The sequence below is a fragment of the Folsomia candida genome, unplaced genomic scaffold (assembly GCF_002217175.1).
Source record: "Folsomia candida strain VU population unplaced genomic scaffold, ASM221717v1 Fcan01_Sc022, whole genome shotgun sequence".
Classification (NCBI taxonomy): Eukaryota; Metazoa; Arthropoda; class Collembola; order Entomobryomorpha; family Isotomidae; genus Folsomia; species Folsomia candida.
In genome coordinates this window covers 1,652,704-1,678,652 of record NW_019091214.1, presented here as the reverse complement: position 1 = coordinate 1,678,652, position 25,949 = coordinate 1,652,704, and the positions used below count along the sequence as shown (strand labels likewise).

The 25,949-nt window shown below is 31.9% G+C and overlaps 1 protein-coding gene across 2 annotated transcripts in view; it reads left to right on the top strand.

Moving 5' to 3' along the window:
- Positions 1–25,820, top strand: part of LOC110858835 (potassium voltage-gated channel subfamily H member 8) — a 43,483-nt gene extending 17,663 nt beyond the window's left edge. Inside the window, exons 5-15 of one of the 2 annotated variants that reach the window (XM_022107722.2) lie at positions 14,236–14,375; positions 14,699–14,933; positions 19,999–20,040; positions 20,143–20,270; positions 20,849–21,053; positions 21,430–21,498; positions 21,578–21,688; positions 22,012–22,211; positions 22,279–22,528; positions 24,028–24,256; positions 24,857–25,820. In XM_022107722.2, the coding sequence (XP_021963414.1) occupies positions 14,236–14,375; positions 14,699–14,933; positions 19,999–20,040; positions 20,143–20,270; positions 20,849–21,053; positions 21,430–21,498; positions 21,578–21,688; positions 22,012–22,211; positions 22,279–22,528; positions 24,028–24,256; positions 24,857–25,238 (1,991 nt within the window). In that variant the 3' untranslated portion in view covers positions 25,239–25,820. Of the gene's footprint in view, positions 1–14,235; positions 14,376–14,698; positions 14,934–19,998; positions 20,041–20,142; positions 20,271–20,848; positions 21,054–21,429; positions 21,499–21,577; positions 21,689–22,011; positions 22,212–22,278; positions 22,529–24,027; positions 24,263–24,856 lie in introns of both variants that reach the window. The other variant, XM_035858961.1, reaches the window with a different exon arrangement.
- Positions 25,821–25,949: the final 129 nt, after the last annotated feature.

Genomic DNA, 25,949 nt, shown 5'->3' with positions numbered 1-25,949 from the left:
ATGCATATTCCCAGTAGGCAATTCGTTGGTCGAATTCTCTGCGATCATAGCGAATTTACAGCGAATTCGCTGCAGCGAAAAATCGTTGCGACTTCGAGGGCTATTTCGTCTAGAACCCGCAACGACTTCGCCACGATATATTTCTCATCGAAAAATCGAAGAGAATTCGCTGCCCTTCGACCGGATCTTTTAAGGCGATCACAACGGAGAAAACTTAATAAATAAACTTCCTCTAGTGCAAATTAATAATTAATAAATTAGTGATTTAATTCGTGATATCCACGGGTGCTTAAATCTTTTGGTAAGTGGGTAGTCGATACAAATAACCACACTTAACTTAACATATTTCTTATGCATTTGGTAATTTGTAGAAGGAAATACTTCTGGGATCTTTAGAAGATGGTCTAGCATTACTCACAAAATGTGTTTGCTCACTGGGGAAACTGTGCAAAGTTAGGTCCAGATAAGTCATATTTTGTTTGATTAAAACCTTATTAGGCATAAAATGTTACTTAAATCTTCCAACAATTCAAATTTTATAGAGTCTGTGAATGAACCCAAGTGTCATGTCGGTTACGAAGAAATCCGTGGACGCCGTTCTCCCAAAATTTTTTAAAAAAGCAGAGATTGGAAAAAAATGGTAAGCAATTTTAAATTTTACGTAGTAGGATTGTGCAAAATTGTTCTAAACTTCATGACGTCATGTTATAGAAAACCCAACTCCAGCCTGACACGAGTGAATACAGAAATTCAACAATCGAAAATCATACTCCCCTGGGTATTGTAAATTCGAATGTTATTTAATATTTTTATTTGTATTTTATACTTTAATATGTATGTATTTATATCTACTCTAATAAAGTGTTAGTATGATCCCTGGGTCCCTGGGTCCGTCTTCGCAATGCACATTGCCCCATACAGTAGACAAAGAAGGAAGCGGAGCAACCACTGCATGCATGCACTGCACTGCATGAATAAATGAATACATGAACATGTACACCCCACATACATACATCACTCATCAATAGTGGTTATCATGATAAGTGATCGTGATAAACACTATTAATTAATTATTTTAGTTTGAGAAACTCTACCCACAGCGAGTGGCATGTCAATTCGAATGTATTTTTGACGCTGAATCCAACGCCGTCAATGGTTTTGACCTGCGAGGCCCCCGTGACCTCGCCGTGACCGTGGTGTCCAAATCTGGCTTATTCGTGATGTCGCATATCAATTCGAATGTATTTTTGACGCTGAATCCGAATCCGTCAATAGCTTGGCGTTAATTGTAGAAGTTAACGGGGTTTATGGAACTTAACGGGAGCGTGAAGCGTGGGAATTTTAATAGTTAGCTATGTAGTTACTCCCACGCGACGGGAATTTAAGTAATTAGCTATTCAACTACTCCCACAGGGGGGAATCAAATTTTACTGTGACCAGGTTAATTAAAATGCAGTATGACTTGGGCAAACCCTCAGTCTGATGTATGTATGTAGTATGACAAAGTCTCTACTGGGAATTATTTAAAATATAGTATGACGGATTTTTCGCTTTGGGCACACCCCCACTGGAACTCTAGAACCCGGCCTTGGCCGGGCTATACGCTAGTGTTTTAATAAATCTTCCATTGCTTCGACAAGAAAAAACGAATACAAAAGGTGACATTGAATTCGCAGCGAAATCACGACGAAACGAATCGAAATTCTCGACTTCTGGCGGCTGTGGGTGAGGCATTTTTGAAAGTAGAGAGTTGAATTTTTGCACACAACTATCTGAGGATAACATGATCCTGTGTTCAAAATTTTGACCCGCTACGACAAACCGTTCCGGGGTTACTCAAGGTCAAATACGTTTTCAGCAATGTGCTGGACTCTCTGTATGTAAAATTCAGTTGGAGAAAATTATATTAAAATTTGATTGTAATGTAGTAAAAAATGGTGAAAATGGTCAGACCCATAAAATACGGTGATTAAAGAAAAATTAGACATAAGTAAAATGGAGAAAGTTAAATATTTATAAAATTAGTAAATTTTGCATAAATAAAATTGTGTTCCATAAAGAAGTTATGCACGTATTTTTTTTAGTTTTAATTATCAAAATATTGAGGCAATTCATACACTCTTTCTTTAGTAATTTTATAAAATATATAAGTTTTAAAAAATAAATTTTACAAACTTTTACAAAATAAGCAGACGCCCTTGATCTGAGTAAGTTTACAAAAATCTGCATGCTAATTTTCCTTAGAAATATTTGTAAAATTTTGAAATAGTTTGTAAGTTTACGGATTTTACCATGGACTGCGTGAATTGCCTCATTGTGCAGTTGCATCTCTAAATATAAAAAGCTGGGAATTTTTCCCTAAAAATTTCCAGTGCACAAAATCCTGCCGACGTTCGTAGACAACTTTCTCCTTTAATCGACAATTGAATTGAATTCCAGCCATAAGTAGATCACGATTGGAAAAGATGGGACGAAAGGTTGATTAATTTAGTTTCTTGTTGAAACTTTCCTTTTTCCTGGCAGGGTTCCGAAATACTTAGTTTGTAGTTTGGAACTTAAATTCACACGTTAACAAAATTAGTAACCTGACAAGTTAAACTTTGTCATGTAATTTTACGTAAAGTTTTTAATAGCAACTTTGCATAATTTGGAATTTAGTTAGCTTTTTCTAAACTGTGCAAGTTTTTGGTAAAGAATTTTGTTTTACAGAGTTCTATAAAATGAAGAGACTATTTCCGTTGTCTTTATAAGTTTACGATACATTTGTATTTTGGTTTTCCTGTGGAAACGTTCCTACTGAAATTTTTACTAGGTTACAAACATATTTAAGAGTGAAGAATTGTTTCCCATTTTGTGAGATTTGTACGACAGAAGTTATATATTTCAGATTTTAGTTAAACGAATAATATTTCTTCAGATAGGAACAATGCGTCCGAGATATAAAAGTTTTATTTTTTGGCAATTTTTTGTATTATTATAAAACATACAAAAAATTGCACAGAAAGGGTCTGAAATTTAGGACTTATAGAAAAATTTGAAATTTGAAAAATTTTATAATTAACAAAATTAATAGAATTTTTTTAAATTTGTGTTTAAATTTTATTTTCTGGTTTTTTTTAAATTGTTTTATTGTTGTTTTTAGTAATGGAATTTAGCGGTGCCAATTTTTTTGATACGTCCTGAATTGTACTTGTTTTAATGTTCTCTTGTCGCATTATATTTAAGGTACCACAAGAGGTTGAATATTTCAATTTTTTATGGACTTAGCAACATGATTTTTTAGAGAACATGAGTCAAGACATGAAGTACAGCTCCGCATAGAAACAAGGGCATTGGGGTATTTTTAAGAGCTCCCCGAGATGGAGGGGGAGGACTTTGAGGTCATAATGGTTGTTATTTGGAGTCACTATATATTTCTGCAGGGTGTATAATCGGTTTGTGGGCTCATTTGTGTCAGGTAATGAGATGTGAACCATTTTTGTCCTCAGAAACATAAAATAATAGGGAGGGGCAAGTGTAGAAATACTATTTCGAAAAGTATGGAGGACAATATGGAAATGAGACCCATTATGCTCCCCATATAAAACTATTTCGCACGATATGGGAATCGTCGCACATTTGTGCTCCGGATGGTTTTGACGCTAGGACGTTTTAAAAAAAATCATCAATAAAAAAATTTTATCCTCCGTGGAATGCATAAAACTTGCAAGTTTATAAAATTAGACAAAAATAATGCGATAAAACTTGAGGTACATATAAAGCATTTCTTAATTTTATAAAAATGCAACATGTTTTTGAAACCCTGTCGAATTTGGAGTTGAAGTGAAACGTGGTTTTCATCCTTGTCTCGAGAGAGTTTGGCTGGGCATTTCTCGGAATAAATTTATGTGAGCGAACGTCGATTTATGAACAAATTGCTGCCACTTTAAGACAAACTTTTCCTCATTTTGCTTTCCATTTCATTTTGTAATGAGGAAGAGCAAAGCCGACTTGAGAGATTGATGAGGTGCATGCGGTTCACTTGAAGGCAAGAATTTAACCCATTTCGTTAGAGCTCATTCTACGTACTCTCACAACTTTCACTGTGCTTTCACTTTTAAAGTTAAATATTCCATGTTGTGCATAAGGTATTCAAAACTGGGTTTTCCGATTTTTTAAAACTGGATTTTGTGATTGTTTCACACCAGTTTTTCCCAATTTCTAACACCGGTTTTCCGATTTTTTAAAACGGGGTTTTCTAAACTGGTTGTTATTAATATTTTCTAAAATTAGTTAGTTCGATTTTATAAAATATGTTAAAAACCAGTTCTCGATTTAACCGAAACCTGGTTTTAAGTTTTATACTAAAAAATCAACATTTGTGTGACGCTACTATTTACAATTTCTTATTTTTCGTTTAGGAATTAATTCTTCTTAAATATTAATTTCTCTAATTAATGTCTAAATCTAGTTATGCTTAAATTTTATCAGACTATATGTACAAAATTTCCTGTTTAAAACAGGCTTAAAACCGGTTTTTGGAGAAACCCGAATATTTCGGAAAAATCGAAAATTCTTTTTTTTAAATTTTCCATTTTGGATAATCTAATTGTGCCGCGAGCAAAACTTCACAAAGAGGGAAAACTTTAGCGGATAAAAAACGGTAGAAATGTTACCATTACAAAATAGAGTTGATGATGAACGTCAACTAATGTTGTATAATTTAGAAATTGTTGAATTATAAGTACTTAAAACAAAAAATGCTATCCTTTTTAAACCGATATCAAAAATTTCTAAACTTTTGTTCATAGTATTTTAATATCGGCGTGCAAACATATCAATTCCAAAAAGTTAAAAAATAAATTGCAAATAGTGAAAATTTTCATATTTTGTGTAGAATTTATTTAAAATCCTTTGAAAGCCTTTAAAATGTTCTAATATGAATTACCAGAGTGAATTTTAAAATATTTCTGCTATTGTCTGAAAAATTCGTAAATATTTTGGATATTTTTTTTTTAAATACATATATTTTGTAAATATTTGTATTGTAACAATTTATTTTCTCTACGAAATTGAACCTGAAAAAAATCCGGAGCACTAATTCCAAAAAAATCAAATTTCGTATTTTTTTTATATTAATGTTTTTATTTATAAATATTTCGTAAACATTTTATGATTTAAAAAATATTGAATAACGAATTTTGTAATACGATTCACCCCCGAAGTGGCAAAGTTTCACGCCGATATTAAAAATTGGTAGTTTATTTCTGCTGACATGGGGTATAATAGATTTATGTGGGTCATTATTATATTCCTATAATCAATTTTATTTGCATACAAAATTAGGTAAGAATAATTATTCTCAATTGATATCGTTTTTTTATTAAGACAAATTCATATAAGGTTCAAATTTAAATAAAAAATTGGAGTACAAATCCATCCCCTCAAAACGAAAGTAGTGAACCAGGAAATATTTCAAACTGGAGAAAATATGAGAGCAAATTCGCCATAAACAAGTTTCTTTGTACGGAAAAGTGCAAATCTTTCGCAACAAGTGGACTCATTTTTAACAAGAGAAAGCAATGTTATTCGCGTCTTTAGAAAATTTCTCTTTTTGAAGTTTCGTTGTAAAATTAAAGCGAAAGTTATAAAAGTTCACATGCTTTCACACCAATCTTAAAAAATTAGTAATCTCTCCCTGATCAATTAGATGTAGACGTCGTTTTGATTAGATTCATAAATTTTACAATTTTCCTACAAAATTTTTAGTTATTCTCAGAAGGTATGGTTTCATATGTTCAAAATCTGATAAAAAAGATGAATACAAATCCACCCGCTTAAAAGTAAAGTGAATAAGGGAACATTTCCAACGGAGAAAAAAAAATTAAAGCAAATCCGAAATAAACAAGTTTCTTTGGAAGGAATCGTGTTAATCTTGAGCAACAAGTGGACTCATTTTTAACGAGAGAAAGTAATATTATTCGCATCTCTAGAAAATTTTTCTTTTTGAAGTTTCGTTATAAAACTAACTGCGTGATTTGTACCTGATAATTAAGGCTTCACGCCAATATTAAATAGGTATTCTAAATCTGGGCTGGCAGATATTTATATAAGATTTGTGTTGATGTTAAGAGGAGCTACGGATTTTTCGTAAATTTATACAAGTGTTTTCACCTTCTGGTTATAGCTAGACACGAATTTGTAGAGTTTGCACATTTTTAACATGATGAAACATCATCTTCCTCAAAATAAAGTTATAAAATATTATAAAATAAATTAAGTTGGAGTTAACCATTAACAAAAATGCGAAGAAAATATTTTATAATTATTATTTACAATCTTACAAGTTTTGACATCCAAAACATTTCACAATTCACTCGGATATTTGTAATCGAATAAACTATAAAGGGACACAATTCTGTTTACAAATTTATTTACGCATGACGAAGTAAACGATACAAATAGATTTTTGGTAACAAAGGTTGAATTATATTTGGAAATCGTTAACCCAGAAAAAGAATCCACTTCAACTTTCATGCAAAAAATAGGCCGGAATTAGGACGAGGAAGTTCATGGGTCGATTATGGAGTTCACCACGAGGGATTAGGTATTTTATTTCTGTTAGTTTTTTATTTTTTTAAGAATGCACAGCTTTCGACCCGATAATGAAATAAACATAAAATTTTGGAAGGACTGTAATATTATAAAGATGGGTCCACAAGATCTTCTTGGCGATTAAATTTAATTAATCAAAAATATTTTATGAATGAAAAAAGTTACAAAGAAATTTATTCCGTGAATCGTATTCGTGCCATGCTTTAAAATATTCTGGGTACTCACGCCAACCTTTAGAATATGACCAGCACAAGTTTTGCGAAATTTGCGAGATTTTGCAAAACTTTTGGTGGAAAACCATGAGATTTTTGTTTGCAAATTTACCAGCTCCTGGACTTGATTTATTTCTCAAAATTATTTCTCAAACGTATTCTCACTATCAGCAGCGAGAAAATATACTAAAATCAAAGTAACAATATCAAAATATGTGTTTTTATAAGTAGATTTGCGAAGTCATATTTTTTTAATCTACTGTAAATTTTTAGAACTTCGCAAGTGTATCAAATTATTTAGTGTAGATCTTTTATCATTTAAATGATAGTCGAACTTATAAAAATTCAACTTTCGGGAATTTATTTCGTAAATTCACCCTCACCATCACAAACTATAGAAAAATTACAGAAGTCCATGAAAAAAAACATCAAAATTGGCGTTTTTATTGGTGTCTTTGCGAGACTTGCGAAGTCATATTTTTTACGAATTCCCACACCACGCCACAAATTTTTGAGCGTGTCAAGTTTACTAAATGAGTTGCGCTGCGACCCGTTTTGTGAAAATACGCTTATTAAATCATTAACCAAGAAAGAAAAAAAAATCCACTCCAACTTTCACTCGAACTTTGTACGCAAACAATTGACCGGAATTGGGACGAGTGTGTGTGTTTTTGCGTATCTGATGGAATGGTGCGTATGTACGAACTTTCGCCACGTGGGTATTCAAATGAAGTGCGTATGTACTAAATATGTATGCCCGGGGAAAATTGTGTTACGCAAATTGTGTTACTTTTATCAGACGGAATTTAGGCGCATTTTATTTAGGCCGCTGCTTGAGTTTTGTAGATAATTGGGGAGAGGGGGGACCCGGCATAAAGGATGAGATCGATTTTTAAGTGAACTTCAATATAAAATTTGCCTATTGAGGAACTTCACGGAGTCCTTGCTAACTTTGCAAAATTGTTGCACAATTAAAATTCCGAAATTAAAGTTACAGAGAAATTATATATTTTATGAAGGCGACAGATTTGGAAGAAATTCACAAAGTAATGAAGGAAGCTTTCTTGATTTCATAGAATACATTTTTCTTATAGTGAAACAATTCACGAAGTGCTTTGTAACATTATAAAATCCATAAAATTCTGTAAACTTACTGACTTTACAAAATTTTACTAAAATTTCTGAGGAAAATTAGCCTACGAATTTTTGTAAACATCTCCTTATTTTGTAAAAGTTTGTAAAATTATGTTACAAAACGCACAGATTTTGCAAAGTTTCAAAGGACTGCGTAGATTGCCTCAATTTCTTAACTTATTGGAATATAAAACAAAAATTGTACAAATTTTACAAATATTTCAAAGAGAAATTAGCTTACAAATTTTTATAACCTTACTAACAAGATAAAGGGCGTTTCTTTATTTTGTAATAATTTGACAATTATTTTTTACAAAATTACCAAGCACTGCGTGAATTGTTTTATTATCATTAAGCATCACGAGAAAGAGTTGATTCCTTAACCAACAAAATACATGACATCCTTTACGCACAAACCTCTCAAAGTGGGTGCAAATTCCAACTGAAGCGAGCCGATAATTCGATTCATGACGTAGTTACGCACACGCCACGTCTAAGGTGAAAGTAGATTTGAATCGAAATTAAGTCAGGGGTGAAAGTTGAACTACTTTTTTAAGTGGTTAGTCAGCCGTAAAATTGGGATAGATTTTTATACCCTCAAGTTACGATATGATATGGAGAACTTTGTCGTGTCATGTTACGCAACGCGGTAGTGGGAATGACAGCAAACGTTTCTTTGACGGGTGTACATTTGAATTTTTAGAAGAAAAAAAGAGCATGTATGAATTTTGATCCCATCTCAAATTTGGTAAAAGCTGTGTTAAGAAAAAGAAGTATGGACAAGTTTTGATCCATGTTAGATTTTTAGAAAAAAAACATGTATGAATTTTGATCCATCCCAAATTTTTTGAAAATTGTTTTTGAGAAAAAAAGTGTAGACAAGTTTTGATCCGTGTTAGATTTTTAGCACAAGAAAAGAAAAACATGCAGTATGAATTTTGATCCGTCTCAAATTTAGTGAAATTTAGTTTGTTCAGAAAAAGAGAAGTGTTGGCGAAATGTGTACATGCAATTTTTGATCCGTGTTAGTTAAATTTAGAGAAAGTTGTGTAATCCAGCCCAGACACCTCAAAGTTTGTGTGAGAAGAGAGAACATACATATTTATTAATAGACATGGAGAAAGCGTTCCTTTTATGATGTAGTTCGCATATTCGTGTCACCCAGCGGGGGAGGTGTTAGTGTTAACAGGGTCAAATTTCGCAGTTTTTTGCTTGTTAGTTACATACATACGTATATATTCAGTGACTTGGATTTTTTTGACAGTTTTTGTGTAGATCCACAATTTTTGGATTTGAAAACACATCGAAAAAATGGGAATGGTTTAAGAATTTGAGTTGAGATTTACTTAAAGGAAGTTGAAATGCTTGTTAGTTTTTTTAGTGATATTTTTTGACAGTTTTTTATTAACTACGTCATGACATTGACACAACACTTTACATGACACTTAAAATTTGATCCCCAATTTCTGGGTTCGATTAAGTAGACACAGATCAGAAATAGAGTAATTGTACGTCACAGAAAATTTATAAGTGGGCTTATACATAAGCCATACGAATATTATGACGCAGTTTTTGCACAGTTTTTTATATATTCGACTTGTCTGCTTTAAAGGTATAAGATGACATTTGATGCTTGTTAGTCATGTATTTATTGACTCTGGATTTTGTTGTTAAGCTGTAATCCCCAATTTCTGGGTACGATTAAGGAAACATATTGACGCAATTAACTCAGGCCTTTGTAGCCTTGTAAAATACTTCAATTTCATAAACTTTCAAACTTTTACATAATTTTACAAATATTTCTAAGAAAAATTAGCTTCCAAATTTTTGTAAACTTACTCAGATGAGGGCCGTCCTTTTATTTTGTACAAGTTTTTAAAATTATTTTATAAAATTATCCATTTTTTAAAAGTTACAAATGACTACGTGAATTGCCTCATTATGTGAATTTATTCGGGGAGAAAGTCGCGTATGAATTTCATGACGCATTATTAGACACGCAGCATGATACCTCTCGTTTTCTGACACGACTTTCTGCTCCTCCCCAAAAAGTGCGTGTGAACCCAATTTGTGACATTTCCCGATTGGTGACAAGATGTCCGTGAATAATTTGGATTTATTGTTGTCACACTTTCTCCTTTATCCGGACCGAGAGAAAGTTTCGTGTTAAAAATAATCTATACTTTTACTTACACGAAAGTTGACATACTTTCACGCCCAGGGTGACAAAATGGGTGACAAAATGGGTGACACGTGGAATAAAGATATTTAGAAGGTGAGATTCATTTTCTTGTAGAAAATGCCACGATATAATTTTCCAATATTTTGCACATTGGCTATCTGTGTTTAAAAATGATGTGATTTAGTAATAAATTTTGAGAAAGTTTTATGACAAACTGAAAAGTTATCTAAATATGTTTTCAAAATTTGTGAAAAAAATTTGAGGGAAAAAAATGAAAATATGAAGCATGAATGAATATGCTAAAGTTTTATTTTTCACTTAGATAATCTGTGCTTAAAAATGATTGTATCAACTAAACCCTGAGAAGGTAGAGAAATTGAAGAGTTTACTAAATACGCTCTTAAAATTTCTATAAATAACTTGAGACCAAAAAAATAAAAATAAAAATATGACAGATTTCATTACCGAAAGTGTAATATTTAAAATAATCATATTTAATATGGAGCTTTCAGATGAGTCGAAAGCATTAGTCGCGATACGAAGTTCGATTTAAGTTTAAATTAAAATTTAACACACTTGATTTTCCTTACTTAATAAAGGCTAGAATAAAAACTACATTTATTTTCATCCTGTGCTGGTAATATTCTAAAATAATATTTTTTATTTACCGTTTAATTATTTGAAAAATGAAACATTTGAAAATGTTTTCAAAATTTTATACTTGAAACGTGATGCATGAAAATTTATTGTAAAAATTTATACAAAAAATTGAGGCCAAAAAATAAAAATATTAAAAATATACCAGATTAAAATTTCAATATTTTTCACATGGCTAATCTACACATGTTGATTAATGACGGTAGTTGCTAACCAATGAGAAAGTGGGAAAATTTAAGAGTTCACCAAATACGGTTTTAAAATTTTTAAAGAAAGTTTTAAGTCAAAAAATTAAAATATCAAAAACTATGCCACATTTAATTGCCGAAAGTGTAATATGTAGAAAAATATATATTCCATAAATATTTGATAGGTAGACAACTTACGAAGTAATTTCGTCCAAACGAAATTTTCTGTAACAAAATGAAAAGTTGAAAATTTAAGACATTCGTTTCCCGTACTTCATAAAGGTTAGAGTGAATATTAGATCTTAAATATTTACAAAATTTTATCATTGAAACGTTATCCATGAAAATTGTTTGATAATCGAAACATTTGCAAATATCTAGTCTAATCCTAAGGATTTTACACTTGAACGTGATCAATAAAAATTTACTAAATATGTTTTAAAATTTAATTTATAAACAATTTGATGCAAAGAATGAAAATATTTAAAATATACCAGGTTAAGATTGATATATTTGTTACGTAACTAATCCATGTTAATAATGATGTTATCTACTAAAAAACGATGAGAAACTGGACAAAATGATGAGTTTACTGAGGAGTTTATGTTTTCAAAATTGTAATCATGAAAATATAATGCAAGATTTCATTGCTGAAAGTGTAATATTTAAAAAAAAACAAACATGACATATAAATTTACTAAAGATTAAAATATATTTATTTCATTCGAAGAAATTCGGCTCAAATTGGACAATGGAAATTTAAAATTTAAAAGATAATTATTTTCCGTACTGTTAAAATAAAAGACTATTTTCTAAATATTTTCATAATGCGCTTGTAACATTTGTAAATATTTTCGGAATTTTATAGCGTGATAAATGAAAAATATGTTTTCAAAATTTATATAAAAAAAATTTGAGGCTGAAAATTGAAAATTTTTAAAAATGTGCCACATATCATTGCCGAAAGTGTATTATTTTGTAGAAATATATTTGGTAAAGGCGAAATAGATAAGCACCATCCAGCTTATCGTCTTCATCGCTAATTGAAATTCGCCCGTAAAAACAAAGTTTCTGATTTTAAAGAGATGCTTATCCACATCAAATCTATGGAATCTATTTCGATTTTGTGGCTGTAATATTCTAAAATATTTTTTATTAGGTGTTAAATTTAAAAAAATTTGTAATTATTTTCAAAATTTTATTCTTCAAAGTTGGTCCAAGAAAATTTACTAAATATGTTTCCAAAATTTATGCAAAATTTGTGAAAATATAAAAATATGTCAGATTTCATTGGCGAAAGTATAATACGTCAAAAACAGACATATTTTTTAAGTATTTTAAAGATGGAAATAATTTTCATTAGGTGAAATTCGGTCAAGTCGTACAAAGGAAATTCATAATTTAAATGAATTGTTTTCCGTACTTTTTAAAAGCTATTTTCTACCTATTTTTATCTTGCGATTGTACATTTGTAAATATTTTCGGAATTTTATACTTGAAACGTGATCCGTACAAAACATGTTTTCAAATTTATAAAAAAAAATTGAGGCCAAAAACTGAAAATATGAAAAATATGCAACATATCATTGCCGAAGTGTATTATTTTGTAGAAATAAATTTCGTGAAAGCGAAATAGATAAGCACTCGTCTTCATCGCTAATTGAAATTATTTGAAATTCGCCTTTAAATGGAGAGTTTCAAATTTTAAAAAGTTGCTTATCCACATCAAATATTTGGAATCTATTTCGATTTTGCGGTTGTAATATTCCAAAATATTTTTCACTTGGCGTTAAATTGTTGGAAAAATTAAACATTTGTAAATATGCATTTTTAAAATTTCGTAGTTGAAATGTGATCCATTAAAATTCAGATAGAAATGTTTTTCTTGCTTTTATTTAATTTTCGCCAAGGGATAAATCGAAAAAAACGCACAAAATTACGCATTTTGTAATGGATGGATAAATATGCTTAAAAGATTACGAAGCATATTTTGGAATATTTTGAAATATTTTTTGTCTAAAAATAATAATAAATTAATCGATTCGTCAGTTAATTTTGAAAATTAGGATGAAATCCATCCCGGAAAAAGTTCAGTGCACTTTTCGCAACAGAGTTTCCGTCTGACCACTTAAATCTTTTCCTTGATAGATGAAAGAAAAGATTACTGCGAAACTTTATTGGCAAGTTTTCCCTCGTGCAAAAAATTGCATTCATCTTTTTGGCTTGTATATCGAATGTTCTTTGTCATACTTTCACTTCCGGAGTGTATTCACGGAGAGAATGCCGTGAAAAGAGATGAAACCCGATTATGTTCTTATGTAATCGATGCGTGTCCAGTTTTTTTGCGTAGGATTGCGAATAGTTTGGCATGTCCAGTTCGTTCATCTTCTGAGATTGCTTTCTCCCACGCTGAGCGATTAGTTGGGAAGAAAGTGAAGAAAGTTTTGTTGCGATATTTTCCTTAGACTTTCTCAACCTCGTTTCCGGCAAAAAATAATACTTTTTGAGCTATATAATATATTGCTAAATTGAATTAAAGAGTTTTGCGGTTTATTAAAAAAACAGTACAAATTTCGGTATATTCTTATTTTGTGGAGAATGTGCAATTTTATTGCAATTTGTAATATCTCATTTGGATAAATCGACACAAATTTCGGCGAATTGGATCGAATTAAATCAAAAATATTTTAGAAATTTCAAACATAAGGCGGAAATAGATTGTACGGTAAATCACGATTTTATGAAGTACAACGGTTTGTAAATTTTCGAATTTTAATTCTAGATCCGAATTGCAGTTTACTATGTTGATTATCAAAACATCTATTGTCAAAAAAATACATATTCCGCTTTTTGTAAAACGAAAATAGTTTTTTTACATTTGCACTTTCGGCAATAAAATCTGGCATATTTTTCATATTTTCGTTTTGTAGGCTAAAATATTTGATTTATAAATTTTGAAAACGTTCGTTTTTAGTAAACTCATCAATTTGCCTACTTTCTCATCGTTTAGTAACTAACATCATTATTAAACATGGATTTGCTTAGGAGAAAAAAAAATATAGAAATCTTAACCGAATTGGATCGAAAAATATATATGGTATTTTATCTGAAAATTTTGAATAGATAGATAATTTTTTCGCTATTTGCAATTTCTCAAGACACTCAAATCGTACAATGAATACATTGCCAATATTTAGCATGAAATTTTGCAAATAATTAATGGTACTATTTTTTTTTTTAGTAATTTAATATTTTTTTGGAATTCCAGACCCGAACGGGAACCTTGATCCGGAAGCACCCCCCGCAAATTATGGGAGGAGGCGAAGTCGCGCCGTTCTCTACCAACTTTCCGGACATTACATGATGAAACCTCCGTCGGGGAAGCAGACCAAGTTGAAATTGCAAAATGTAAGATATTTGCCATCACATTATTTTGAATTTCAACCCATTTCTTCGCAAATAATTTGAAAATTAATAAAAATGGATTTCTGGGAATTTGTTGTCAAAATCACATTCGCCAAAATTTTGAAAAATATTGCAAATTCCGAGTTTCCCATACTTGGCAAGTTATATTGAGCCGCAGAGGTTATCGCGAATACTTTGCACTTCGCACGAGTGAAAGTCCGCCTCTGTTAAATTCATGGACGTCAATTTCTTAATTCTCACATTTTTACTTTAAAAATTCTGAATTTTTTTTCAAAATTTCCACTTTCTCCCTTATTTTCTCCTAGACGATACTGCAGCCCACAGAAGCTCCGCTGCCCGAGTACAAAACCGCCGCTATTGAACAATCCCGTTTCGTATTGTCGCATTACGGCAGCTTCAAAACTTGCTGGGATTGGCTTATTTTGGTCGCCACGTTTTACGTCGCGGTCCTCGTCCCCTATAATGCCGCGTTTGGCGGGAGAAATGAATCCTCCGTGCCCTCCGTGCCAGATGTCGTGGTGGAAGTTTTGTTCATCATTGGTGAGTCGAAGAACTTCATAAAAAATTTAAAACTGCCCGGCTTAATAAATAGCATATACTGAGGATTATACAATTCACCCAGTCGTTAGTAACATTATAAATTTTGGAAGTTTCGTAAAATAATTTTATAAAATTTTATAAAATATAAAAAAATACGCCTGCTAGTGAGTAAGCTTAAAAAAATTTGGAAGCTAGAAACGTTGCCTTTGTAGCTTTCCAAAGATTCTATAAAGTTACCAAGCACTGCGTGATAATTTTATTGTCTCAACATTTTATTTGAAATGCTGAAAAATTAAACATTATGAAAGATTAAAATAAGAAAATATATAAATCAGGGCGAAAAGTAACATTTGCGTTTAAGCAAAAAAATAAGCGAAAAAGCGAAACAAATAAGCGAAAAAATTTTTTATATAAAATTTGTTGTAATTTTCTTGTAACTTGTCGAGACAAATCAAATTTTAAGATTTGCATGGCTTAAACGTCAACAATTTTGTATTTGAGATGTTATCGACTTAAATGATCCGCAAGATTTGTTGCATTCACTGCATTGCATTTGTGAATAGAATTTGTACTTCGTACAGTTTTGCATCCGATGTTTAATTGTTAAAAGAATTGTCCACTTGATAAACAACCAATATTTTTCGCACCTTTTAAATGGGTTTTTCGGCGAATTTTTACAGTCTTGTAAAAATTAATTTTAAAAATCACAAATTCAGAAATATCCTGTAAATTTTGATTTTTTACATTGAATTTTATTATTTATGATATGGTTTTTCATAAATAAATCGGGCAAATTAAATTAATTTTGAGAAATATAGAAATATTTCAGGTTTATTATAAAGCTTTCTTGATATTTGTGTAATTTCGAATCCGAAATTTAATTATTTAAAGAACTGGATGTTGGTCATAAACTGGAATTAGATTGTACGGTGTTTTCGAAAAAGTGTAAAAATTATTTTTCTTTAAATTACCAAATCCTGATTTCAAAATATTCTATTTTAAGTGAAAACTTTTCACCAGAAATCAAATTTTACCATTGAACATTAATTGGGTTAAATAAATAAATTGGGAAAGATGAAATTAACATTGAGAAGTGTGGCAGTATTTTAATTTTGCACAATTTGTGTAGTTTTGAATTCGATATTTAATTGTCAATTGGCGAGTAAGAAATAAGAAATAAGAGGGAAAAATATCCTGATTAGCTAATTTACCCAATTTTTTTGTGTAATTAGGAGCCACAAACTAGTTAACATGCGCTTTCTCCTTGTGCCACATATGTATGAGGGCAAAAGTACAAGTAGTGAATGCAACAAATTAATGCAACGTGGATTTCTCGGGGCCATTATTCTTCGAAATCTGGTGGGAAATTAAGCAGTTACATATTCACCGCAATATAAAGGATCGTGCGTAAAGGATGAGATCGATTTTCGTGGAATTTTGACTATTAAAATCCATGCTTGTTCATTATGCAAAGCGGTAATGAGTTAAACATGGTCAACATGAACCAGGAATTAAGGAGATTTTCGGGGAACTTTTTGTAACCATAATTTTGGGAATTTTGGCCCAGCATTACAAACAAAGTAAACGACAACTGCCATTCACTCGTGTCAAAAATGGAAGGAAATCGTAGTAAATGTGTAATATTCAATATTAAGACAATTCACATAGTCCTTTGTAAAATAAAATCCGTAAATTCTATACAATAATTTTACAGGCTTTTACAAAATAAAGAGACACCCTTGATCTGAGAAAGTTTATAAAAATTTGAAAAGTTTTGCAAAAGTTTGCAACTTTTTTTTACAGAATTTACGGATTTTACAAAGTTACCAAGCACTGCTGGAAACCTTAACGTGGCGAAATTTTGTTTAACTATTAATTTATTTTTTTTCACAAAATTTTGAAGTTTCCAGGAAATTCAAATCTGACCAGAAAGAAATTAATTCACAGTTTGACACCCGTTTCGTGCTTGAATTTGATGTTTGAACAAATGAATCTAAATATGATTACATGTGTTCTTTAATATATCATTTTATTTATTTCGTCGCCAAAAGTATACATTTTTTATTGCCAAATTCAAAATCTTGGTAACAAAACTGCGTAAATTGTCTCAATAATTACCCTCCGCTCAAAACGATGCCACACTTTATGCAAAGCCCTTTTTTATCTGAGGGAGTGAAACTTGTAGCTTTTGCGTCAAGTTTAGAAATACGGACGGCACGACTTTCTCCTTCGTTTTCTCTCTCTCTCTTTGTCTGATGTGGTTACAGACCAGACTTTGGTTTCGTGGTGGGTGGGGGATTTGCACGCGGGATAAGACGGATTTCAACCCTCACGTGTAATATGATTGATGTAGAGGACGTATAATTTGAATAGATTTCTGAGTTATAGTTATCCCGAAGAAAATTATTCTTCTGACTTAAAATTCAATGTAAGTAGATAAATAAATTTTTACTAAATTGTTAATAAAAATTTTAACAAAGTTTTCACGATTTTTTGATAAAACCTTTGACAGTATTTGATTGATTTATGACTAATTTTATACCTTTTAATAAGTTGTCGATAAATTTTTAGATAATTTTTGATAAACAGTTTTTGATTGACTTTTGACTACAAATAATTTACATGAACACCTTTTCATAAAATGTCGACAAATTATTGGATAATTTTTAAAACATATTTTTGTTAAATTGAATAAATTTTGTCCCTTATTGCGCAGTTTTTGGGATTATTTAGCACGAATTTATATAAGCAGTCGGAGTTAATTTTAGTGATTCACCACATCCTTTAATGTAGACTTGCCTCGTGGTAATATGGACACTCTGCTAATTAATCCTTATTTTTTATCAATTCAACAGTTTTTGCTTGATTTTTGACAAGTTTTTTATAACTTGTCTTTAAAGTACTGTGTAATTATTTAAACAAATTTTTGGCAAATTTGCTAAATTTTGCCCCTTATTGCGCTCTCTTTGGGAGTTTTTCTAATCCGAAGCCTAAATTTATGTATGTAAGCAGCAGTCGAAGTGAAATTTAGTGATTCTATGATTCACCACGTCCTTCATGTACACTTGCCTCGTGGTAATATGGACACTCTGCTAATTAATCCCTCCCTCCTCCCTCCCTCCCTCATGCATTGTATCCTCATGCATCGTGGCCATTGCAACTTTCTCCACTTAAAACGTACTTTCTCCCCGGGAAGGAAATTCCCTCTCGCCTGAAAGGAAAGCAATCCAACCAGCACGACGAGAATTCTCTGTTGCGTTGCGGTTGTTTTGTTCGAGACGATGACAAAGTTGTCCAACTGGTCAACAAACAACAACTTTGTTGGGTGGGGATCCGACAGAAAGGACGGGATTGATTTTACCCGGGTGATTTTTTTCTACCCGGATGGACGGATAAAGATTTCGGGAAATTTCTTTGATCCAAGTTAAGTTTCTCCCGCATGAAAAGCTTCCTTCGAGATCAAAAGGACAACTTTTGTTGGGTGGAAAAGACCAGAATGTTGCTTTTTTGGGGGTAATTTCATGCCATGCGCTGTGCGTGGGTTTAATTTGAACGCGTGAAAAAATTCAAATTGGTGTTAAATCAGGGACATATTGCAAAGTCAAAATTAGTAAAATGTAATATGTAAAATAGTCCCAGTATTGATAAAGTTGGGTTTTCTAACGAATTCCTTTAACGGTGGCAAATTTAGGGTGCTCAATTTAGCGAAATTTGCCAAATTTTGCAAAATTGCTGCTGGAAAACCATGAGATGTTTTGTTTACAACTTTCCTAAGGAAATGTTCATTTCCGAGATCATTATTCGCTGAGGAAATGCGGTAATTGTTAGCACAAAAAATTGATAAGGTTTCAAAGTTTCAATGCTTAGTAAATTTTACAAACTTAAACGAAATGAATAAAGACTTTCGTATAATTATTTTGTCACATGTTTAAACGAAATAAAATGGAATACTACAACGTCCATATAGAATTTACAGAAAAATAAGTTTTTATTTAATAATAAGCATATTAAATGAATCTGGACTGTTAAAAACTTGAAATATGAGTATTATACGAGCAATTTGTAAATTCCAATATTTAAATTAAATTAAATTCCGAAATTAAAGTTTTGGAATTAATTAACGTAAAGTAAAAGTAAAGTTTCCTAAAAAGCTTTTACGTGAACGGGGTAAAAATAAAATTTGATTTTAATTTCAAACCTTTGCAAGATTAATTGTGAACACTCCAGGTCGAAATAATTTTTAAATGAAAATTTAGTAAGGAGTAAATTTTTTAGATGGAAAGTGGGAGTTATGATAATATTTTGTCATAATTTTAGACATATTACGGATCATGATTTTAAATAAAAAATAAATAAATTTTTATAACTGGACGAAAATTTTATAAAAATGTTGCTAAATTTTGCAATGCTAACACATCGATATTGAATTTACAGAAAAACTAGTTCTCTACAGTACTAATTGAATTCTCAAAACATTTGCAACGTGACTATGATAAGTACGAGGAATTTGTAAAGTTCAAAATTGTCATTAAATTAATTTTCAAAATTAGTAGTAAAGCTTCCTAAAAAGCGATAGGGCAAAAATAAAATTGAATTTGTCACATTTGTAAATTTTCAATTAATTGCAATGCTAAAGCGTCGATATAGAATTTACAGAAAAATAAATTATTATAATCTTAATCAGATAACTTGGCAAAGTCATAAAATTTGCAACATGAATATGATACACGGAATTTGTAAATTTTAATATTTTCCTTAATTAATTTTCAAAATTAATAGCAAAGTTTCCTAAAATGTTTGACGTTAATAGGACAAAAAATTCGATCTGAATTTCAAACCTTTCCAAGATAAATTGCAAGCGTTTCAAGTCGAACTAATTTTTAAGTGAAAATTTAGTAGGGAACAAATGGTTTAGGTGGAAGGAAAGGGAGGTTATACATATGTTATCATAATTTTACCAAAAAAATGTATTATGTAAAGTACGGATTAAAATTTTAAATATTATTTTACAATTAGACGATAACTTCATAAAAAGGTTGCTAATTTTTCAAATTTTTTTTTGCAGATATTCTGTTCCATTTTCGCACCACGATTGTGAATAATAAAGGTGAAATTATGTAATTAATAATTTTTAATAAATGGTTAATTAATAAATATGTATTTAAGTAAACAATTAAGTAAAACTTTCTTATTAATTAAAATTTTAAAGGTGAAGTGGTATCGAATCCGACGGCGATTGCGATAAGTTACGCGAAAGGCTGGTTTCTCCTCGATCTTCTCGCCGCGCTCCCGTTCGACCTACTTTTTGCGGCCAACATTGTCAAAGATGTGACCGGGGTGAGTGTCAAAGTTGGACAAATTTATAAAAATTGTTATTATTTCGAAATTTATATAAATAGTGGAAAAATGTTTCATTTTCACTGTGTAAGAAATTTTCAAATTTGAAATTGGAAGCTGAAGTGAAATTTGTGTAAATCATTAAAAAAAAATCTCAATCAAGTTCTAACTAGATGGTGTCGAATTTATGTTTCATGGAACTTTTTGGCACCATTTGGTGATACATCGTTGCGAACGTGATGATGACATGGTCACTCATCATTGATGAGTGACCATAGACGGTGACGATTTTGTTACCAACTTGTTTTATAAATAATACGCCATATATTGCGTTATAAAGAAAATCAAAGGGAAAAGTAGGGTTTTGTTGATGTTTATGCAAATTAAAATTAAAATTATTTATTATAATTACTAATTATTTATTATAATATACAATTTATTTGCACGTCAATTTTTGCAAAATGCCAAATTGTTAGTTTTTAATAATTGAGGGAAATTCAGCATAATTCAGAGCTTCTACTTTTACTAAAAAAATTAAAAGCGGAAATTTCTCGGCTTGAACAAAACGTTTTTTACAGGAATCTCAAATGCATCTCTTAAAGCTGACTCGTTTAATTCGACTGGCCCGCCTGCTACAAAAGATGGACCGTTACTCGCAATTCTCGGCGGCAATTTTGACCCTGCTGATGCTTTCTTTCACCCTCGCGGCACATTGGTTGGCCTGCATTTGGTATGTCATCGCCTCCATCGAGGTCGAACATAACGGACCAGATTGGACTATAGGTAAAAAAAATGTCAAGATTTTTTTTATCAAAATTTCGAGAAATTTCGAAGGAAAATTTTTTAGGAAATAATTCTTTTTGTAGATTGTTTAATAAAAAATTTGTTTTATGTCAAATAAAATTTGGTGATTTTAATATTTTTTTACAATTCTGACCTTCAAAAGCTGCATCTCAGGGCTAGAAAAATTTGAGTTTACTTCAAGAACTAATTTTGGCGATTTTTTTTTTCAAATTTGTGTTTTTTGTGTAACTAAAACGCTTTATTATAAAATTATAAATTCGGTGTAATAAGATATTAACCAGGTCGATTATCACACAAAAGTTAGACTCATAATTTTACCGATTATCGTTAAATAAGTAAAATTTTTAAATTAAAGGCTGGATGCATGCCCTCGCGGAAAAGTTAGAAGTTAACGTTACCCAGATTTCCAATGCCGACAAATACGGTTAGTGATGACTAATAATTAGTGTCTAAATTAATTAATAATTAAGTACGTTAATTCATAATTAATGACTGATAATTAGTGACGGCCCTTTATTTCACGTGCTCGTCCCTCACGTCCGTCGGATTTGGCAATGTCGCAGCTAACACGCTTCCCGAAAAGACTTTCTCCATCATCGTCATGCTGATTGGAGGTAAGGGTACCATTTTTATACCCCGGTGGTAACAATTTGTCTCGGGAAAGTTAAGTTTGTGACCACGTGGCGTTTAATTTCACACCACGTGCGATTCAATACATCACCACGTGTGACTAAATTTCCAGCCACGTGGCGTTTAATATCTTACCACGTGCGATTCATTTTTTAGCCACGTGGCGTTTAATTTCTAGCCACGTGGTAACTGACTTCTCGCCACGTGGCATCGTAATTAAAGAGCAGACCGGAAGTGAAAGTTGGGACCGGAAGTGATAATTGTGACCGGAAGTCTTAGTTGACATTTTTTGCCCTTTTTCTTCCAGCTCTGATGCACGCCATGGTATTTGGAAACGTGACTGCGATCGTGCAGCGCATGTACGCGCGGAGGTCACAATATCAAAGCAAGTGGCGCGACTTGAAAGATTTTCTGAAACTTCATCAAATTCCGACAGAGTTAAAGCAACGAGTTGAAGACTACTTTCAGACCACGTGGGCACTAAATCACGGCATCGATCCGCACGAGGTGAGCCTGAGCCGTTTGTCATGGCGAAATATTGCAAATGAGAAGATTTGCGAATATTTTTTTTTAGACGCTTAAAGGCCTCCCCGAAGAACTTCGTGGTGACATGTCGATGCATCTGCATAAGGAAATTTTATCCCTGCCAATTTTTGAGCCGGCGCCACATGGTTGCTTAAAACTGCTCTCGTTGCATATCCGCACCCATTTTTGTGCGCCGGGAGAGTACTTGACGCACAAGGGGGATGCCCTCCACTACATCCACTATCTCTCAAATGGGTCCATGGAAGTGGTCCAGGGCGACATGGTGGTCGCTATTTTAGGTAAGAAAAATTTTGTAAATTAGCAAACTTGTTGCTCACTAACATCAAAGCATTATTATAAAATAATATTTGCGAAATAAAAACATGCAAATTTTTTGGTGGAATTGGAATTGGAGAATAAAAATCCTACGCGTTTTCACGAAGTTTTGCGAAAATTTTGTCACAGTTAGGTTGAATGAAATTACGAGATTTTTGAGTTATGCTGTGACTGCAAAAGAAATTAGGCGTACTCAACTCAAAGTTTCTTTTTGCATCTGATCTTAAGTATTTAGCAATATTATACGAAAAATCTAGAAAAAATGTGTGCTCTACAGAGTTTTTAGAAAAATACGAACCACAAATAAACGTAAACATATTTTTTTATGCAGTAAAACTATATTCATATTTGAGATTCAAAATTTTTATCATGTTTTGATGGTAAATGATGATGTCCAGCTGGAACTTCCAGCCTGGAAGGTGTCAAATCAAACTCGAGTTTCGGAAAAACCGTTGTTACCATTCCGTACGATATGCAAAGTGGGACCGAGTCAATTTACCGGTAGTTTTTTCATTGATCAAAAAACTTGAAGTTTAACAAAAACAATCAGTTCTTTTAAATTATTGAATCGAATTTATTTACTTCACACACCTATTCAGAAATCATTATATTGTTCAGTTTTTATTTATTCGTTGTTGGATCGAAAGTTGTGCATATTTTATATTTTAAAATTTATAAAGTTACAATTAACAGAAATCTAAATCGAATCTTTGTAAAGTCGAAAGAGCAGGAAACAAAGGCTTGTTTCGGAATTTTTTAACAAAAGTCAGATCGAAATTTTCAATAATTTTTTTAGAGTTTTTAGAGTTTTTGTTCTAAAACGAAGTTATGTTGCCTAGAAATTTAGTAAAATATTGACACCGGAAAGTAATAATTATTTAAAAGTGTTTAACATAATAAAATAATTAGATACAACAACTCTTCAGCGGAGAAAAAGCTATGTAAGTAGCGGCAGCTAATTATTGTGATCGTTTTGTCTGTCCGTCTATCTGTCCGTCCCTGGGCAAGATATCTCCAGAACGGCGTGTCAATTCGAATTTTGTATTGTCATTTTGTAACGTTTTTAATTTCCAGATTTTTTTAAATTTGGAACGGTTTTACTCAATGAAGCAATTTACGCAGGCCTTGGTAACATTGTAAAATCAACCGTAGCTTCTGTAAACTTACAAACTACAAACTTTCAGAAAATTTTGCAAATATTTCTGAGGAACACTACCTCCCAAATTTTTGCAAACTTGTTCCGATTAAGGGCGTCTACTTATTTAGTAAAAGTTTGTAAAATTATTTTACGGATTTTACAAAGTTATAAATGATTGCGTGCATAAATTTCCTGGACATTTTTACGTTTCACAGTTATACTGTAATAATTTTTTTCTAAGTTTAGAATAAAATATGAGAAAAAGTGAAATTTTTGCAGATTTGTTTACCCTGTTTTAAATGAAATTCTATCATTATTCCGTAGGGAAAGGTGACCTCGTCGGGTGCGACATTTCACACCAACTTCGCGGAACTGGAGGGTGCGAGGGGGGTCAGATCATCAAGTCAAGTTCGGACATTCGTGCGTTGACGTATTGCGATTTGAAGAGTATCCACATCCCCGGATTGATCGCCGTGCTGCGAATGTATCCAGAATTCGAGACCGAATTTTCCCACGATATTCAACACGACTTAACCTACAACCTTAGAGAAGGGTACGAGTAAGAAAAAAAATCGTTTTTTAAGTTGGGTGTTCTGGTGAATTTGCAAATTGCAAAAAAAAATGTGGAATGAATTGTGCATTTATTTACATAATGAGCTTACTCTATTTCGCATCGTACTAAATTTAGCAAATAGCTTGAGAAATAGCAATTTTGCTAAATGACCCTGCCTCCCGTGAACACATGTCACTTTTCTGGGTAAATTGTAACTAAAAAATTCTCAGAATTTTTATTTTGCAAAGTGGGCAAAGATTTTAACAAGTTTTGTAAAACGTATGAATTTATTTTGATATTAACAGCATCGAAATGAAATACGTAGAAATTTAGTGAAATATTGACACCGGAAAGTAATAATTATTATAAAGTGTTTAATACAATAAATTACACAGATGCATGTGACGTTCTGTGTGCATACACAGATGCATTTCAGCGTTTCTTTCACTTGCAGATACAAATTTTTACTTCGTAATCTATGTACACCCGAATATTTTTTTAAACAATTAATTAGTATTTGATAACAAAAAATATAAATTTGAAAAAAATTTCCAAGTTTCAAAATTTGTCACATTTTTTAATAACTGCTTTCACTTCCAGATACGAAGCGGACTCTGAGGCGGACATGGCATTTTCTGAGAACGGTCACACCCTCCCGTCGCTCACTCTGCCGTCCATTTCGGAAGACGAGGAAGCCGAGGAGGACGAAGAGGAGGAGGAATCCGTCAGACGGCGCTTGCTGACCGGGCGCTCGGCCTCGTTCTCCTCAAAATCCCCGCTCCTCCCGCGCGACCTGGCCAAGACGAGTAGTAAGCGCTCCCTCTCCGAGTGCGCTTCCACGGCGGATGTGCACTCCGAGTTGATCAGTTTGGCCCAGGAGATGCGCAACTTGGTAAAAAATTTGGACAAGGCGACCACAAAGGCGCCACCAAAGTTAGAGTCGCTCTCTTGGAAGTCGAACCCTTCTTTGATTAAGATGTGAACGTTATAAATTATAAAAAACGTGTATGTACCTGTGTGATATCGAGGAAGAGATTAGGGATTAGGTTAGGTCGGGATTAAGGAGGGAGATTAAGGATTAAATTTAAAAAATCAAAGGAGTGAGGGGTAAGGATTAATTTTTTAAAAATAAGGAATTAAAAATTCAGATTAAGGTGATTAATTAATCCCTAATCGTAATCCTTAATCTTGGATTACCCTGTGTGTGGATATCGTTTACGTAATGGTTCACATGAATGGGAAAATGAACATAATGGTAATTAATTACTTACACCTGAAATTAAGCGTCCCCCAAAATAAAAACGGGATTATTTACATAATTATTACCTTAATCATTATTGTCAACAATATTTGGGATATTTACCTTACGAGATATCAAAATTAAATTTTAAATTTTGTGATATTTAAAGTTATGGAGGGTCGGTACGCGTGTCGTAAAATATTCACTATTAATTAGTTGTAAGGTATGCAGATATGTATAACTACATGTAAACAATTTAGCAGTGTATTTATGTATGAGTGTGAAATCCATGTGAATAAAAGTCTATCATATTTCGTAATTAAATCACTTTGTACTTTTATTAAATCAAAAAATCTCAGTTTAACGTCTCAATTTGAGACAATTCACGTCTTTGGTAACATTGTAAAATCCGTAAATTCCATAAACTTGCTAACTTTTATAAAATTTTTCAAA